The sequence below is a fragment of the Pocillopora verrucosa genome, chromosome 10 (genome assembly GCF_036669915.1).
Source record: "Pocillopora verrucosa isolate sample1 chromosome 10, ASM3666991v2, whole genome shotgun sequence".
Taxonomy (NCBI): Eukaryota; Metazoa; Cnidaria; class Anthozoa; order Scleractinia; family Pocilloporidae; genus Pocillopora; species Pocillopora verrucosa.
The window spans coordinates 9,312,839-9,328,977 of record NC_089321.1 but is presented as its reverse complement, the minus strand read 5'-3'; the positions used below and the strand labels follow the sequence as shown (position 1 = coordinate 9,328,977).

The 16,139-nt window shown below is 39.6% G+C and overlaps 2 protein-coding genes across 5 annotated transcripts; one reads left to right on the top strand and one right to left on the bottom strand.

Moving 5' to 3' along the window:
• Positions 1 to 135: 135 nt before the first annotated feature.
• Positions 136 to 14,878, bottom strand: LOC131799156 (acetylcholinesterase-like). 4 transcript variants are annotated; one of them, XM_066173340.1, is made up of 3 exons: positions 7,173 to 7,258; positions 6,327 to 6,402; positions 136 to 3,630 (listed from the first exon to the last, which is right to left on the bottom strand). In XM_066173340.1, exon 3 carries the CDS (start codon positions 3,522 to 3,524, stop codon positions 1,701 to 1,703), a length of 1,824 nt encoding a protein of 607 aa, XP_066029437.1. In that variant the 5' UTR covers positions 3,525 to 3,630; positions 6,327 to 6,402; positions 7,173 to 7,258; the 3' UTR covers positions 136 to 1,700. The 4 variants fall into 4 exon arrangements, with proteins under 4 accessions (XP_066029437.1, XP_058972821.2, XP_066029438.1 ...); XM_059116838.2 differs by lacking the exon at positions 7,173 to 7,258 and adding an exon at positions 6,533 to 6,582; XM_066173341.1 differs by lacking the exons at positions 6,327 to 6,402; positions 7,173 to 7,258 and adding an exon at positions 14,823 to 14,878.
• On the top strand, positions 9,783 to 12,415 carry LOC131799169 (neuroligin-4, Y-linked-like). The gene has a single exon (XM_059116862.2). It carries the CDS (start codon positions 9,935 to 9,937, stop codon positions 11,780 to 11,782), a length of 1,848 nt encoding a protein of 615 aa, XP_058972845.2. The 5' UTR covers positions 9,783 to 9,934; the 3' UTR covers positions 11,783 to 12,415.
• Positions 14,879 to 16,139: the final 1,261 nt, after the last annotated feature.

The following is a 16,139-nucleotide window of genomic DNA, read 5'->3' as shown; positions in this document are numbered from 1 at the left end:
TGTTTGAGCGACTGGCGAAGATGTCGCCTTAGACAAAAAACAAAAAAAATTGATAATTAGGAGACTGAAAAAATTATTAACATACGAACTTTCGGCCTGCTTTATTTCTCCCTAGAAAAGAAGAGTTTGTTTTCAGACGATCTAGTAACATATATCAACGAAATGAAAACAAAACACAAAGCTTTCAGGCCTTGTTCACCTCTTGCAAGAATGAGTCTGTTCCAGGCTGTGTAAAGCCAAATAGTTTGGCATTGAAAATGAAATATTACGTTTATCAGTAATACAATGACTAAGGCAAAATATCTTCCTAGAATGTTTCGTATAGTATATTTTCAAGTGAAGCCAGCGAACATTTTTTGCAAATATTTACAATTGACTTTTGCTTGTTTGTTGTACAAAGACGGCGGAAATGAATGTACGCAAGAGAAATTACAGAATGTAAAAGAAGACCTTACAAGCAATATTTCGTTTCAATGAAGTGTCCCAATATGTTTTGCATTTAGCAACTTACGCTCAGTTAAAGGCTCTGCGGAATGTTCTGGAAGCAAAAGAATGCGTTTTTTCCTTCTATTTTTATGTTTTACAAGCCTTTTTTCTTCTACAAAAGGTCGTTCTGAACTACTCGACTTAGCACGAAGAACACGTTCAGTCTTAGATCACTACGTTGGAAAACATTCTTCTCTAATGCATATAACAATCGGTCTTGTGATAAATTGATTCTCTCACTAAAAGCAACTGGCCGTATATGTCAGTTTTGCTTTCTTTCCTCCATTGCTAGAAAAACATACTGTTAAGTAATTTATCTATTGCACCAAAACCTCTTCAATTTTGTTTGCAAATCCTCGTTTACAAACTCAAAAAACAGATGTAATACAAAAAGTGAGATATGATATCATACTTGTTTTATCACGAAGTTAAACTGGATGGCAGTGAATTGGATATTACAGCATGTACATAATTTTCTTTCATCGTTTATATATAGTTTTTCTCTTAGGATCTGTCTGCATTTTACGTTGAAGTTTTGAAAAATGTACTTATAAAAAACAATCTTTTGTGTACCTCATCGATTCGTATGACTTCCAACTTGTTAATTTTGATTAAATGTACAGGATAATATACTAATTTAACCTTTTTACATAGCAAGTCTCGTTTAGTGACGCGGCAATTTTCATCGTTTTGACGCTAATCAGATTCAAGCTGTTTGCCTTATTAGAGTGTTTTGCTTTCCCCCGACAGATGCTTAATGAATTTCCGCTAGATAACCGAGATATTTGTTTTCAATTGTGATTTCGGTAATGGGAACTCTCAATTTTCCTGCATGCCCCTGGCCGGGCGAACTTCCTTTAAATGCTGCTAAGAAATGTTCTTGTCCTGGTCTTTATGCCTAACCGTTTGCGATGCCAAAAAAAATTGCACTGCAATGAAATTCTTACTTTACAATTTATCCTATATTATCCTATATCAGACAACAAATTTGATCCGAACCTGCGAAATTGTCCAAGTTTTTGTTTACATGCAGATTATCTATTTTCGCGATTAAAAAAAATTCAAAAATTGGTTTAGGTTGTGACTCGAATCACGTTTGCCGACGATCTCACCTGAAGCAACAAAAATCACATTTTTGCCTCCATTTTCTCTACTTATCAGTTTTTGGATGCTGGAGGCAATCCATTTTGTTAGCGTTTAGCTAAATGCCGATTTTAGAAGAAGTTGACTGAAAGTAAGAAACAAATATTTACCCAAAACAGCATGAGACATAAGAGCCAATGGGAAACTTTGTGTAAATAGCTGCTGTGACTTTGCGTTGCCTTAACGTCCGGGCCTGAGCATTTACTGAGTTTCTCTAACAAAGAGTTTGAGAGTTCAGGCAGGTAATCATTCCAAAATGCAACTTTTAAAGGCTTTAAATCTTTTGACATCTCAGGGTTGGCTTCCACGCGGAGATACATTTGGTCATTTGGAAGGAATTGACTCCATTTGATTCCATGAACAGGATGCGGTGTTGTATTGTCAAACTTGACAAAATTTGTGTAGACTGTTACCATGAAGTCACTGATGTTTCTGTCGACCTCAGTGTAAGGGTGTGGCGAAGATCCATTCAGAAGCGGAACTCCAAATACATATGCTGTGATGTCACCATGAGCTACCCCTTCCCAGCCTTGTTTGGGGCTGTGATCAGAACGATGCTGGAACTCATAGAGCCATGTTGGAGATTCCTGGCTTTGGTAGAGAAGGCTTGCATATGTCGGTGCCACAATGTAGTAGTCTGTCAGGGCATCGATAATACTTTGGCGAATCTTCACTGAATTGTTTTGTCCTGGCCAGTGGGTGTACTGAAATTCGATAGCGTCAACTATAAGTGGCTTATGGTCTTTGGAAGGCCCCATCCCAATAATTATATGTTTTTCAATGCTCTCTTTAAAAATCTTGTTATTGTATTTTGATAAGGATTTGTTCAGCAAGAAAGAACCTTCATCGCTCACGAACCCAGCAATGGTTGGTAATTTTTGAAATTTTCCAGCCCTTCTGAGGTTTATTGGAGAATCTTCCAGGAAATGTTTGTCAACTACAGGGAAGTAAAACAAAAAATCGTGTGCCTTTTTCAAGATATCTTGCGCTGATTTTGAGCGGAGACACGCTAACATGTGGTTCTTTTCCTTAACACAGCTTAACTCCTTAGCAAGCCTCATCGAAGCCTCGGTCACACCTGATTCTGCGTGGAAGGCAAATGGGGATAGATCGCTTCCACTCTCGCTTATAACTCGATGAAAAAGACCCTTTGACAGGGTCGAAAGAAGATGAAGATTAACGCTAGCACCTCCTGCGCTCTCGCCAAGAAGCGTCACCTTAGAAGGATCGCCACCAAAGGCTTCAATGTTCCCCTGGATCCATCTCAGTGCTTCAACTTGATCCAACATTCCATAATTTCCTGGTGCAGTGGAATCGCCAGTTGAGAAGAAACCAAAGGGGCCCAAGCGATATTGAATACTGACAAGAATGATTCCACGAGTAGGTAAATATTCCCCAGGTGACACGACGCGTACGGGTGTCCCAGCGAAAAACCCTCCGCCATGAATGTAGGCGAGCACTGGATAACGCTGACGAGATATCGTTGCATTGTGGGGTGTATAGATATTAAGATACAGGCAGTCCTCCCCAATGTTTTCTTCAGCCTCCGCGAATCCTTCCCAAGCCTGCCGGATAGAAACATTGTAATGGTGTATCATCTGCATACAGATGCTTCTAAATTGTGTCGCTTGGCGGACGCCTTCCCATCCCAGGTGCGGTTGAGGTGGCGCAAACCGTAGCTCATCAATTGGCGGTGCAGCGTAGGGAATTCCCAGAAATTTATGGATGGCTGTTACAGACCCGTGGGCGTTTGGAATTACCTGAGTTAGCCCCTGAAGGGCGCCTAGCTTAGTTTTGATGACAACACCTGGGTCTACGGCTTGATTCGCGGGAAACAGCATCGCCAAGAACACCGTAAACAGTATTCTGCGCGGAGCATGGATTTTCAACGCCATCTTTTCCGTGACTGGGGCGGCGATCAAATGGCTGTCTGGTAAAAAGCTTGTGATCTTTGAGCGTCGCTCACCTGTCGACTTGCTGACGAAACAATCTTTAAATGCCCTGACGAGGTAATTTCAATCGGTTAGTTTGTTTTGCAACTTCGCCAATTTAACGGAAATTGTCGTATATCTATCCTATTGATCTGACCGACAGGGGGTACCAAACAAATGTTAAGCAATCGCGTCGATAATTGAATTGAACACCTTTCCTCAAATCATAATTATTTCAATGCCTCCTGGTAATAAAAAGGAATCATTTAGTTTTTTTTATTTTTCGCCCTGAGTGCTCAATATCGCGATATCAATTGTGTTTTTGAGGTGAAATATTTGAATAAATTACTTACACGAATGACATGGAAAAGTCAACACGTTTTCAAACCTTCCATCTGTCCCATTTTATATCTCTTTTTTTTAATGTTAAACTTACTACCTTAATCATCCTGAACTATCATTGGTAGTAACACATTATAAATAGGTAAATGAATGAATTAATATCAACAGTAAGGGAAAAATCTGATTGTTTTGTTAAGCAGAACTTACTGCTGGCCAGAAGACAGCAATGTTACAAGTTGCATGCTGTTAAAATGTGTTGACTTGAATTGAAGTAATGAATTCAAATGCACGGTGTGAGTTCCGGAATTGTAAAAAATGTTTGTGTTAACTGCAATTAATTCATTGTGCAAAGTGTTTTTAATTACAATTCAGCTCTTGGCTGGAGATTTGGCAGCTAATGTTTTTTTCAGTGCCACAGCAACCTCAATTCGGCATCAAAAGAAGCTTGTGTCTGTGCCTTTATTAAACGAAGTTGTGTTTGTCAACTTCGTTTCCCAATTTTTTTAAACATTGGAAAGGGGTAAATATTCAGTCTTTCCAACTTAATGGAGGAGAAATAATTTGATTTTAAAGTAATAGAGAAATCAAACGTCAGAACACTTTTTCACTAAAACTATCAGTTACAACGCTTAAACAAAAGTTATTCCAGATTGTGCGACAAAATAATTAGGGAATCTCAATCATTATTTGATTTATAAAACAGTTGTTTGGATAGAACCCACCATAATAACGTTAGGAGCAATAAGGCATTTGTAAAAAGTGGAATCAAAAGAATTTGCGAACTTTCTGAGCTTCAAAAGTTCACTTGCACCTTGTATAACGTTACTGACGTAACCTTACTTTTACAAACAATGGAACTGTGATATTATTCAAGACACAGTGAAACACTTAGACTACAAGAATAGATGTTAACTATCTAACCCTTTTATTGCATGATATAACCACTAACACATGTATGCAAAGTTCATTTAGGCAAAGCACAGAAAACTGAGAGAAGGGTAATTTGTAAGAGTCGGCGACATTTCCGACGGAGGCGTTCTGACGCGGCACGCCACGGGATGTGGCGCGAAAAGGTACATTCCGCGCGTTTTTTCCCGCCAAAATTGTTATATCGAGTTTCGATTAGTTCAGTCTTTTCTATGCCTTACTATATTTAACTACCGAAAAAAAAGAAAGAAATTATGATTTTGGTTTCTTGATTTAGTCTGTGTGTTTGCTGTACCAACAACCTCGATTAATCTGCTTTTAAATTAATTCAAAGGTAGAAATACATGCATGTGGTTAATAGTCCCGCAGTGGTTGTTACGCACAGGAAGGTAATTAATAGTACCACAGCAAACCCACAGTAGGGTGGCTAGTTTTGTTTTCGTGGGACTTACGACCTGCACTTGCAAAGAGATTATCGGAAGTCATTCACGCCCCCTCAGCTGACGAGAAAAACTATTCATGAAATGAATTTCTGTTTCGATGCTCGTGTTTTCAAGGACAATTTTAATGAATCAAAAGGTAATGTTATTAATGTGAACAAACTCTTAAAAACTTTTGAAGGGTTCGAAGTCCCTTTAGTTATTTGGAATCCTCTATGCCGTCAGAATTCAGAGAATAGTGAAAAATCTGTGTACTCCCAACAGATGTTTTTCTCGTGAAACTGAAGCAAATGAGTGTGTTTTGAATTTTCATACATTTCTTAGTTTACCGGCCTAAACGATGCGCTTCAGTTAGACTAATTAAATTATGGGTGACTTAATTTCGTGAAGGCAAAAACATTTGACATTTTTAACTTAATAAACCTGAAGCCTTCAATACCAAAACATTTTGCCGAATACCCCCGCCAGACTTCAAAGGGCAAATGACGTAAGCACAGCCATCCAGAAAGGAGGAACCCTGGGGGCGAGAAATGACGTCTCCGTTCCCAGGGATAGCGGTGCTTGGGAGATCTTGGGATGTAAGCCGACTCATTGTGAAAACCGAAAAAAGACAAAGGGGCTAAACTCGTGCCAATTGTTTGAGGTGTAGGTGTGAAATTTGATATGCAGGATTTTCGTGGAGATATTTTCAAATTTTCAATCAGCTGAGCCCATATCAGACCTGCGGATATTTGTATCACTTTTCTGAAACCAAAATTACTCCAACAATATGAGCGCATATTATTTTTCCGTCTATTCAACTTAAAGTATTCAAAATTCCTTTTTTTGAAACATTTTCGGCATATTTAGGTTTGAGGGTAAAGAGAGAATTTTATGTTTTCTGAGTCAAAGTTTAGACCTCACCCCTCCCCCATTAAAAACTCCTGGATCCGCCCTTCAGTCGTCATGAATTTTCTCGGGAAAGATCATGATGGTGAGTGCCATGAACCCTTTCTGTTCATAAACATTAAAGGACGTTTTTCTTTCCATTTACATTGAATGAGGATGGTTTTCTTACCGTTTACAAGTCGACCAAAACTTAACGATCCCGATGACTTTCTTTGGAAAAGATCAGATTCATACTTCGGAAAGATCTGAAAGATTGAGAGATTTCCCTCAGGAATGACGTTCTCACTCCGGTGCAGCAACTGAGGTGAAGTCGCGCCGATATATAAGTCACCTTTGTGCTATGTTAATAAGGCCCTAGACTCAGAATAGTCTTACCATGGATCGAAGCAGACTGTGAGCCTCATTTATAGGACAGCCGGAGGAAGAATCATCCGTGTGACGGTTAATAATATTCAAAGCGCGACAAGCGTCCAAGTGGTTGTTTAAAATGCTGAATGATTGCCAGTAAAATGCATAAAACGCCCCTAAATGGAGTGAAATGTACTTTAAGCACATTCTCGATACAAGCCGCTGTAACAGTTGACGTTTTTGTGTATAACTGATGAGAAACAGCTGATTTAATAGCAAAATTCAATTTTTAAAAAAAAAAACCCGTGTTGTACCTGAACAAGGATTTGTCTGTTGTATCACTTTTTGTCGTTGAAGCCTGAGTAGGTCTGATCTACTTCCCTTCGTTCAATACGAGCTAATAAATCAAACAGCTTGCATAAATGTCATAAAGAGAAAATTAGTCACAAGAAAATGATACTCTTTGAGCAGTACTTAATAAATTTGGGCGTCGCGCAAAACTTTGGGACGAGACGCGCCTCGCTTCCCAGAGTTCACATGACGCCGAAATATTTTTTTCGCTGATTTCTTTCGACTCACGCGACGGTTTACGCTGAGAAATAAGAACTGTTCGAAGTGTAAAAGAAAATTTATGGCTCTAAGCCGTTCTAAAGAGGTAAGTACTCACAAACTATTCCTAGCACTCCCCGAAAGGGGCACCATGACTTGAACAACTCCTTTGTAATTTCCACGAGAGTTGACCGATTGCTTGGCGAGAGGCCGAAAGTCATCTGTCCATAACACATCGTAACGGTTCGACCTCGGCAGGGATACGTTTCCTACGTCAGTTTGCCTGCATTCGTCAGCACAAGAAACATCGCTGAGCATGTCCGTTGACCGGGGAACAACCCCTTGAGAGAGAGGCTGACTAACAGAGCATCAATGTGATTAATGAAAAGTTGCAATTGCGAGTGAAAATTAAATTACGTGGACAAGTCAAACGTTGGTTGATTTGTCCAGTTGAATCTCCGCTGCGCCTTGGCAATCGGATTATGCGGAAACTAATCGGATTGTGCGAAAAGGTATCTAAAAAATGACGACCATTCCAAGAATACAAAGAAAATTCCTTGGCCAGTCATATTCGTGCTACATCTCTCGAAGTTGATCTTCCCTTTATCTTCCATCGGTTTGAACTCTCGTAAAATCCCTAAATGAGATACGAGTAAAGTCTCTCTTTTGTTGCAAAAGCGAACCATTAATTTACCACTCAAGACACGTTGGCAATCGCATGATAATGACAGACATGACAAGAGAACACTTGAAAGATTTTATGAACTGCTGTAGATAAATCAAACAAAGCAGGCTCCCAGTCAAACGTCAGACGAATTTACACGCAATGTGTGCGCAGATAATCCGAATCACGAAAGCATGTTTTCGGAATTTGAGAAAAATTTGCAAAACGGTAGGTAAATTTTCATTCTTAAATTTGGAGAGGAAAAAAATCTGCAATGAGCGAGAGCAGTCCACGTTATTCACGATTTTAATAACGAGATTCGTGTTTTGGTCGATTTCATGTACAGTTCATGCAATTATTAATGTGTTTGTCGTTAGGGGCTAACGGTATTGACTGCGTAACAGTCATATTAGTCCCACAAGTTCAAACTATATTAGTGAGATGAGTTTTTAGAAGAATCATGATAGCAGAATAAAGCCCTTAAATGAAGAAGCTCATTGCTGGAGGCATGCAGATATCAAGCTACTCCTCTCCCTCTTCTAATTATACAATCTTGTCTTGGGCGTGGTATCATGGTTAGTGACATGAAATATGCCATGATCTCTGATCTTTCACTCTGCTAATTAACATGATCATTTCAGTTTTTCAAGAAAGAAAGTTATTTATGAGGTGATTAGTCATGTTTCCGTCAATCGAATCTATCGATAAGCTCGTTCATTCTGCAGAGGGATGTGGCGTAGCTGTGCTCACAAAGGAATAAGTACCTAGTTAAAGCGAAATTGCCGTTTTTAATTTTCTTTGCATCCTCATTACTGGCAGTCTGATGGTTTTTCATTTCAATCTGGAAATGACGAGTTTCTTCAAGGGGTCTCTAAACCACAGAAATTGTAACTAATTAAGGTTATTTTCTGGCACTTTCAAACTACAGTTCTCTGTTAAGGGTTTGACTTTACCATAAAGTTCAAGTTTGTTTCATTTCTTTTATATCTGAATATCTCGAACACTCGGCGCAAAGTAATCTGGTGGTTTCTAACATTTGGCAGAGTCTGCTAACTCAATTTCACCAATTTTTTTTTTTTTTTTTAATATGAGCCGCTGAACTAATCTGTTTTCCATCACCCCTTTGACTGATCACTTTATTGCGTGAAATTAAAGGATCTTAGATAAGCACATTTGAAATTAGAAATATGAAGGTCGAAGGCTATGATCTTAAACTGTTGTCATTACATTTCATGTTACAGGGCAATTTCTGAGATTCTTTTCACCTGAGATGGAGATCGGATGACATTTGAAAAGATGTTACTTTGAAATTGCTTGTGGCTGGATTATAATTTGTTTCACACCGCAACTCTTAGTTCAATTTGACAGAAGATGGCCCAACAAGTTCAATTCACACGCTTTAAACTGACAGAGATTACTTCAAAAAAAAACTCATATATTTAAACTACAACAAAGGCGGTTTGTGATCGATTGTTATGGCATAGCTTTTGTCAAATTTTGACACAGTTTCTTTGGAGGCAACTATCAAACATCCAATTTAATTACAGATTTCTTTAAGTGGAGTTTACCATGATAAAAGTTTTCTTCCCGCATCGTTTAAAAGATGCATGTTTTTGTAATAATTTACATCTACTTTTCACCTTTCGACGATTAAACTGTAGCAAGCTGACTTAAATATCAGTAGCTGCAATGTCAGGATTTTTGTTATATTTCAAATTAAAATGAATGCAACGATGTAGAGGAGATGAATTATTTTCCATAGTCTTTGCGTGCAATAGAGACAGGAGCCCTTTCAAATTTTTTTCTTTAATTATAAAATATGCCTTTTGGGGCAACTGGTAGTCAATTAGCAAACGATTTTGGGGAAAGCCATAAAGATGTTATCGCTTTAAATCACGCCGAATCAGAGAGAGTTTAGATGCATTGCCTCAGGGGATGATTCACAAGTGGCTGTCAAAGAAATGACTCGTGACAGCAAATTATGAGCGGCCTCTAGAGAAGGAAAAATGATATTCGCTTGTGGTTACACGCAAAGCCACTGAGAGACGCAGCATCTAAACAGAACCAAAAATCTGTTCGCGACGGATATCGCAGCCATAAAAGTTGTTTTGACGATTGCGTCCACTTTTAAGTGGATTTAGCACATAAGACTTGTGTCATTTAGATATCTTCCTCCCCAATGCCTGCAAATTAAGAACTGAAGGGATATATTCAAAATGATCTGGATTACACAAGAGAAGAACTGGTCGATTGTGGTCTTCATTGTGGTCGCGTGCTTTTCATTTGGAATCACAAACCTTTCTGCTACAATAATCGTTGAAACGCAGTATGGCAAAATTATCGGCAAAACGACACAGTTTTTGGATGAAAACGACGGATTTCAAACCGTTTATTCATTTCTTGGAGTTCCTTTCGCCTCGCCGCCAGTGAATGAACTTCGGTTTGAACCTCCCCAACGCCCAGCTGCATGGAAGCCTCGAACATACAATGCAACCTTTTTCAGGAACGTTTGCCCACAAAAGAATCTTTCTTACTTTGAAAAATCAATTCGCAACGTTTGGCCAGAATTTTCGTGGGAAAATGACTCAAATGAAGACTGCCTGTATTTGAATATTTTCACTCCAGGAAATAAGCCATCAAATGCAAGTCATTTTCATCCGGTTATAATGTTTATTCACGGAGGGAGTTATGCATTTGGGACAACTGCCCGTCATACCACGCCCGGAGAGGTACTGCCCCGCTTGGGCGTTGTCCTAGTCACGATCCAGTACCGCCTCGGTCCATTTGGCTTTATGACTGCTGGTGATGGCGTTGCGCGCGGAAACTGGGGCATGTTAGATCAAGTAGAGGCCCTAAAGTGGATAAAAGAAAACATCGAGGTATTTGGCGGAGACCCGAACAGAGTGACCATATTAGGGGTGAGCTCCGGTGGGGCCAGTGTTGGCCTACACATCTTGTCCCCACTGTCAGAGGGGCTTTTTCATCGAGCTATAACCGAGAGTGGCGTGGAATTTTCACCATTTGCTTTTAATTCGGTGAAAAAAGCCATCGACAAGACGAACATCACTGCGGGGAAACTTAGCTGTGATACGACCAGTAGTAAAAGAATGATGGACTGTCTTCGAAGCAAAAGCGCTCAGAGTATCATCGACAAATTTGATTGGCGAAACACGGGGCCCATTATCGACAGGTATTTTATTTATGATACACCCAAAAATCTTCGCCGGTCTGGCAAATTCAACAAGGTTCCCCTTATTAGTGGCTTTAACAGCCATGAAGGCGCGTACAACACCCCCCAGGAATTTCATCCTCCAAGAGATATTACGACTTCTGTCCTGAGAGAATTTATCAACAACTTCGTGGAAAATCATATACTGCAGGACAACAACAAAACCGCTGTGATCATTGAAGACGCAATTGAATTCCAGTACACTCCATGGAGTAAAACGCCTGACTCACCCTCCCTCCGTCAAGAAATCGTCAACATTATGTCAGACTACTACGTAGCAGCTCCCACTCTGGGGGTGTTGGGAATCCATAGCGCGCTTGCTCCCACTTACATGTTTGAGTTCAACCACAGGTCTGCAGAAAGCGATACAGATGCCTGGAGGGGGGTAGCACATGGAGAAAACACGCCCTACGTGTTTGGTGCGCCATTTCTGAACAGTACTGCGTTGAATTTCACAAATGAAGATCGGAATATAAGTCGCTTAATCATGACACTTTATGCGAACTTTGCCAAGTACGGGAACCCAACACCTCACCGGGTACATGGGGTCATCTGGGACAGGTTCAACACCGCTAGTAAGTTGTACTTACGTATTAATAACAGATCTCAAATGGGAGCTTACTACGAATCGCGTAGAATGGCGTTTTGGAACAACTACTACCCAAAGATACTGAACCTAACAAAACCAGAATCGCTTACGAAACACAGCGGGGATACGGATAACCCGAGAAACTATACCACATGCTCAAACATCGGTGTCAAACTATTCTTGAACACAGGCTTCCTCGGTTTTCTTTCATCTGTACTTCTTGTGTTGCCAGATGTCTTTATCTGATTTTGAAATTCTGTAGTAATCAACCGCAAGGTGAAACAGAATTATTCATTTACTGAAAAGCGGTTGGGGTTTATCTTCTCAAGGGCAACGAGTTTGCAGGACACTTCATCGTCAAAAGCTACTCCTAATGGCTCTTGAAGAGCCAAATTTTAATTGAGTTTTTTTTATTTGGAACTGAGCAGAGCTAAAACCAGAAGTCACTGAACTGTAAAATGCTGGGAATACTGGAAGGAGAGTAAGCGATGCGCATTGTTATATACGGAAATATAAACAATTTATCCCACCAATTTTGAGAAATTTCCACCCTTGATGCCTGTATTTGACATCGGATACATTTTCCTGCCTGTATAATCCTAGTGATCTCTGGGAAAGCCTTAAATTCTTTTCACGAAAATACTTGATAGTTTATCAAAATATATACCAGGAGCATTTATCTCCGAAGGAAATACCGTGCCTTAACGTGTTTTCCTTTTAACCGGCTGTATTTGTGGCTTCGCCTAAATTTAAATTTCGATGTTGTTAATAGTACGTATATGTAACCTGAATTTTTAAGGAAAGAGCTTTCTGATGGAGTTTTAATAGTTGAACCGTATTATTACTTTTTGATCTTAATTATAGATCTTTTTATGAAAAACTGAAATGTTTAGAGACTGACAACGTATTATTATCAGTGCTGTTATTATCAAGTTCAATTAAAATGTTACTCAAATGCTAAACACAAGAAATCCTCACTTTAAATTAGTATTTCTCAAAACCAATATACAAACTAAACAAAATAAATGTTTCCGCGGACAAACATATCACATTCAATTTCGCGCACTTAGTTTCTCCTCCACTACTTTTTTCCTCTCTTCTTGCTCTGAGCTTTTTTTTCCTGCTTCGCGCGATCATTAAATACCTACGCGGACGATTTCTTACAAATTAAAGTCAAATTATGCGCTGAATAAACGCGGATTGAGTTGACAAGAATACATTCTACAAAAATATTGGAAACGCTACTAGAAATGAATTAAATATGAAGGCTAAAGGCACCAATATTAAGTTATTGTGTGCGCGATCTGCTCTTTCGCCCTATATCAACACTTGCAATTTCATCCTAATTTGTGTTCATCGTTTTATTAATTTCGGATGCTTTTGGCCGTGTAACTCTCAATAGTGATCAACATGTAAATTCTCCCCGTTATATCCATACATTATCTACCAAACAGGTAATGAGAAAACTCAAAACTTATCGGTAAAGAAGTTGTTATCTTGATCTAACACCAAATTCTCGCAACTACCCATAACGAAATAAGTAGCAGCTAGAGATGAGAATTAACAATCAGATCTTTAGAGTTAAAGGGTTAAACAGAGAGAAGCCTACTCCTTATCGGTAAAATTTCATTTAGAGAGTCTGCGGCACTCATAGCTAGGACGAGTCTGTAATGTAGTGCGTAAGTTACGATTTGGAGACAAGTGAAAAGCAGACAAAGTTTTAATCAAACAAAGTAAATATTTTTTTATTTGAATGTTCCTCGCGCTTACACACACCTACGAATGAACTTTCAGCAATTCGTCCTCTCTCTGCCTTCTACTTCATTTGTACAAAGCAAATACAACAAAAAAAATCCACTGAAAAAGTACTGTACGAACGCTAAACTTAGAAGTTATTACTAATTCTCGTGCCAATGACGTTGCATCACTACGTGGTCGCTTACTTTCTGCCAGAGCAACACGAGGTCGGGCAGGATGAGACACAGGTATGGGCGCACACTGGAGGGCACGGAGGTGGTGGTGGTGGTAGAGGAGCAGGTTCACCGGGTGGTCCTGGGGGTCCCTGGGGTCCGGGTGGTCCTGGAGGTCCGGCCTCTCCCATGGGTCCGATAGGTCCAACTGGTCCGGGAGGTCCCATTCTTCCTGAAGGTCCTGGGGGTCCTGGCTTGGCTGGCTCTGGAAGTGGTGGGGGTGGGGGTGGCGGCGGTGGTAGTGCTGATGGTGGAGGTATACAATTGGCGTAGAATCGGTTTGGCAAAATCTATGTTATGTATTTGCACAAAATTGAGATGTTTCCTTTATTCGTGTAGAAATTTGTTTGAGGAAGGTATGTGCTTGACCTATGCTGGCCGTAGATCATTTCGAAACAGGGGTTCTTGTTCATTCCTGTTACCACGTCACCGCCCTCTGCAGATCGATTCTACAACACTGGCACCAAAATCTTAGGCACCAAAGTCAAAGTCTAAGAAGGTTGCGAAACATTTACTTTAAATTCAAACCGATATCAGTTGTCGTAAACAAACCAAATGCCTCTCCAAATGGTTCTACATTTGTGGAGCTCTTTTACTGAAGTATGCTCTGTTACGAGGTCTGACTGGCCGGGCTCAATGTCTTTGACAATGGATAGATCTCGTGCCAAATGACGGTGTCATTTCAGATCCATGCTCTTATTGGTAAAAAGTAACCAATGAAAATTTGTCTCGTGGATATTTTAAGATCTTACTTTTTTGATCGAAGAGAGCGGTTCCTGCAAACTGTAGAAGGGCTTTTGACCGAATAGTAAGAAACACTTGAACCTTTTAAAATTAAAGTCCGGGTGAGGATACAAATCGACACTGCTATGTCGAATTACTTTCCCAGTCAGCTGATTTGGTTCTATTTAAACGTCAAAGTAAAAAACTGGCCTTAAATCGAGCCTGGGAAACAGTTTAGATCACGAAGACAAACAAACTTAAACCGTTTAGCTACTCTGTAGGACGTTTAATAAGCCATGTGAAAAGAGGTTGAAAAGACACGAAAGTTTTCTATTCCTAATTTATCTCTACCATGATCATTTTTCGAAGAATCTCCTTATATAAGCAAGCATTAATGAGTCTAGATTAAAGGCTCTGGAAATAGATTTGTGAAGGGCGGGTTTCTATTCTCTTTAAGCTCAGTAACGACTGAAGGGATCTTTAATTCAAAGCATAGTTCACTAAAATCACAGCAAGGTAGAAAAATTACGTCTCACATGCTTGTTTGCACGATTAAGCACAACCACAGTACCATGGATGTTATCGAGACTTACCTCAAGCGAATAGCACCAGATGTTTTGCTAATTCACCTCACCACCTGAGCTCTTACACAAGCTGAGACAATGAATGAACGAGCTACCAAACATCCGTTTATTTAGCGTGCAAGAGCAAAATGCTTGAAATTTTGGATTAAGCACAGTTCAAGCGCACTATTTCCTTTTTTAGCCAATTGTGACTTATCTCCTTTCTATAGTCACTACGTGTTCCAACGTGTTTCCTCGCGGAAGTTGCTGGGGGAGACAAATTTTATCCCTCAGGCAGCCCCTTTCATTTGCCTTCGTCTAAAGTTTTTGTCAAATTATGATTATTTCCCCTGATTTCTTGCCATGCGTTTGCTATGACACACCACACCTTGCTTCGTGCGTTTGTATTTGTTGAAGAGATTCTTTATTTAGAGTCAGAGCTAAAGAGCATTATCTTTTTTGAGCTGCATATTACGAATAAAAGAGATATGTGGACTAACTAAGCTGTCGAGATAGACCTAGTGTCAGTAAATAACTTTGGTTCAGTATATCATGTTACATAGAGCAATCAATAGATGTAAATTTAATTTTAAAAAATTCAACACAAGCCCATTGCTGAGTTATTGAGTTTTCAACAGGTGTTTGAAATTTTACGAACATGGCTTATGTCTATTTCGTGTGAGCCTTTACGTTTGCATGGTTGACTAAGGTTAAAGGGCTTGTTCTGAATATAGCTTTAAATATTTTCATTATATTCCAACTCAGTGAAGACCAGTCTTCAGTACCAGTCCACAGGGGCAAAAGTAAATATGGACAATAGCAATGACAAACGGACGAGATTGGCCAGAATCTAGACTTAGCGAGACAGACTAGCACTCGTTCTATTTCTGTTAAACAGACACACCATCACAGACAAAGCTCACATCTATTGAAATTCCGAAAGGCCAGCTCCTGAGGGTAGGGGTGGAGAGGACAAGAGATTGGTCGAAGAAGGGGAACAAGTTAAACCCTCAATTGGATAGAACATTGAAAAATAGCATAAATGAAAATTAAGTTTTAAAATTTATGTTTATAAGAGTGCTATTGGTAAATCTGAGAGCTTTTATGATAACCCAGCACAGAAATCAAACCAAGCTATGTCTAAATAAAAGTTTTCCGGGTGTTGGCTTATCACTTGGGGGGAAAGGTGGGGATGAGGTGTTATGTAACAGATGGTCACGTGGCTATGAAATATGTTGTAAATGTTACTAGAAATAAAAACAAAACTGCAGTGACAAACGTGACAAGAGGAACACATACCTCACGAAAATATGACTTGGTAACTTGACATTTCATGTGCGTTTTGTT

What these genes read in the sequence shown, in the direction of transcription:
- LOC131799156 (XM_059116837.2), bottom strand. Translation starts at nt 7,372, where the DNA reads ATGCTCAGCGATGTTTCTTGTGCTGACGAATGCAGGCAAACTGACGTA. An exon ending in GGGAGTGCTAGGAATAGTTT is followed by an intron (nt 3,631 to 7,172) that starts GTGAGTACTTAC and finishes TTACCTCGTCAG; the next exon opens with GGCATTTAAAGATTGTTTCG.
- LOC131799169 (XM_059116862.2), top strand. Translation starts at nt 9,935, where the DNA reads ATGATCTGGATTACACAAGAGAAGAACTGGTCGATTGTGGTCTTCATT.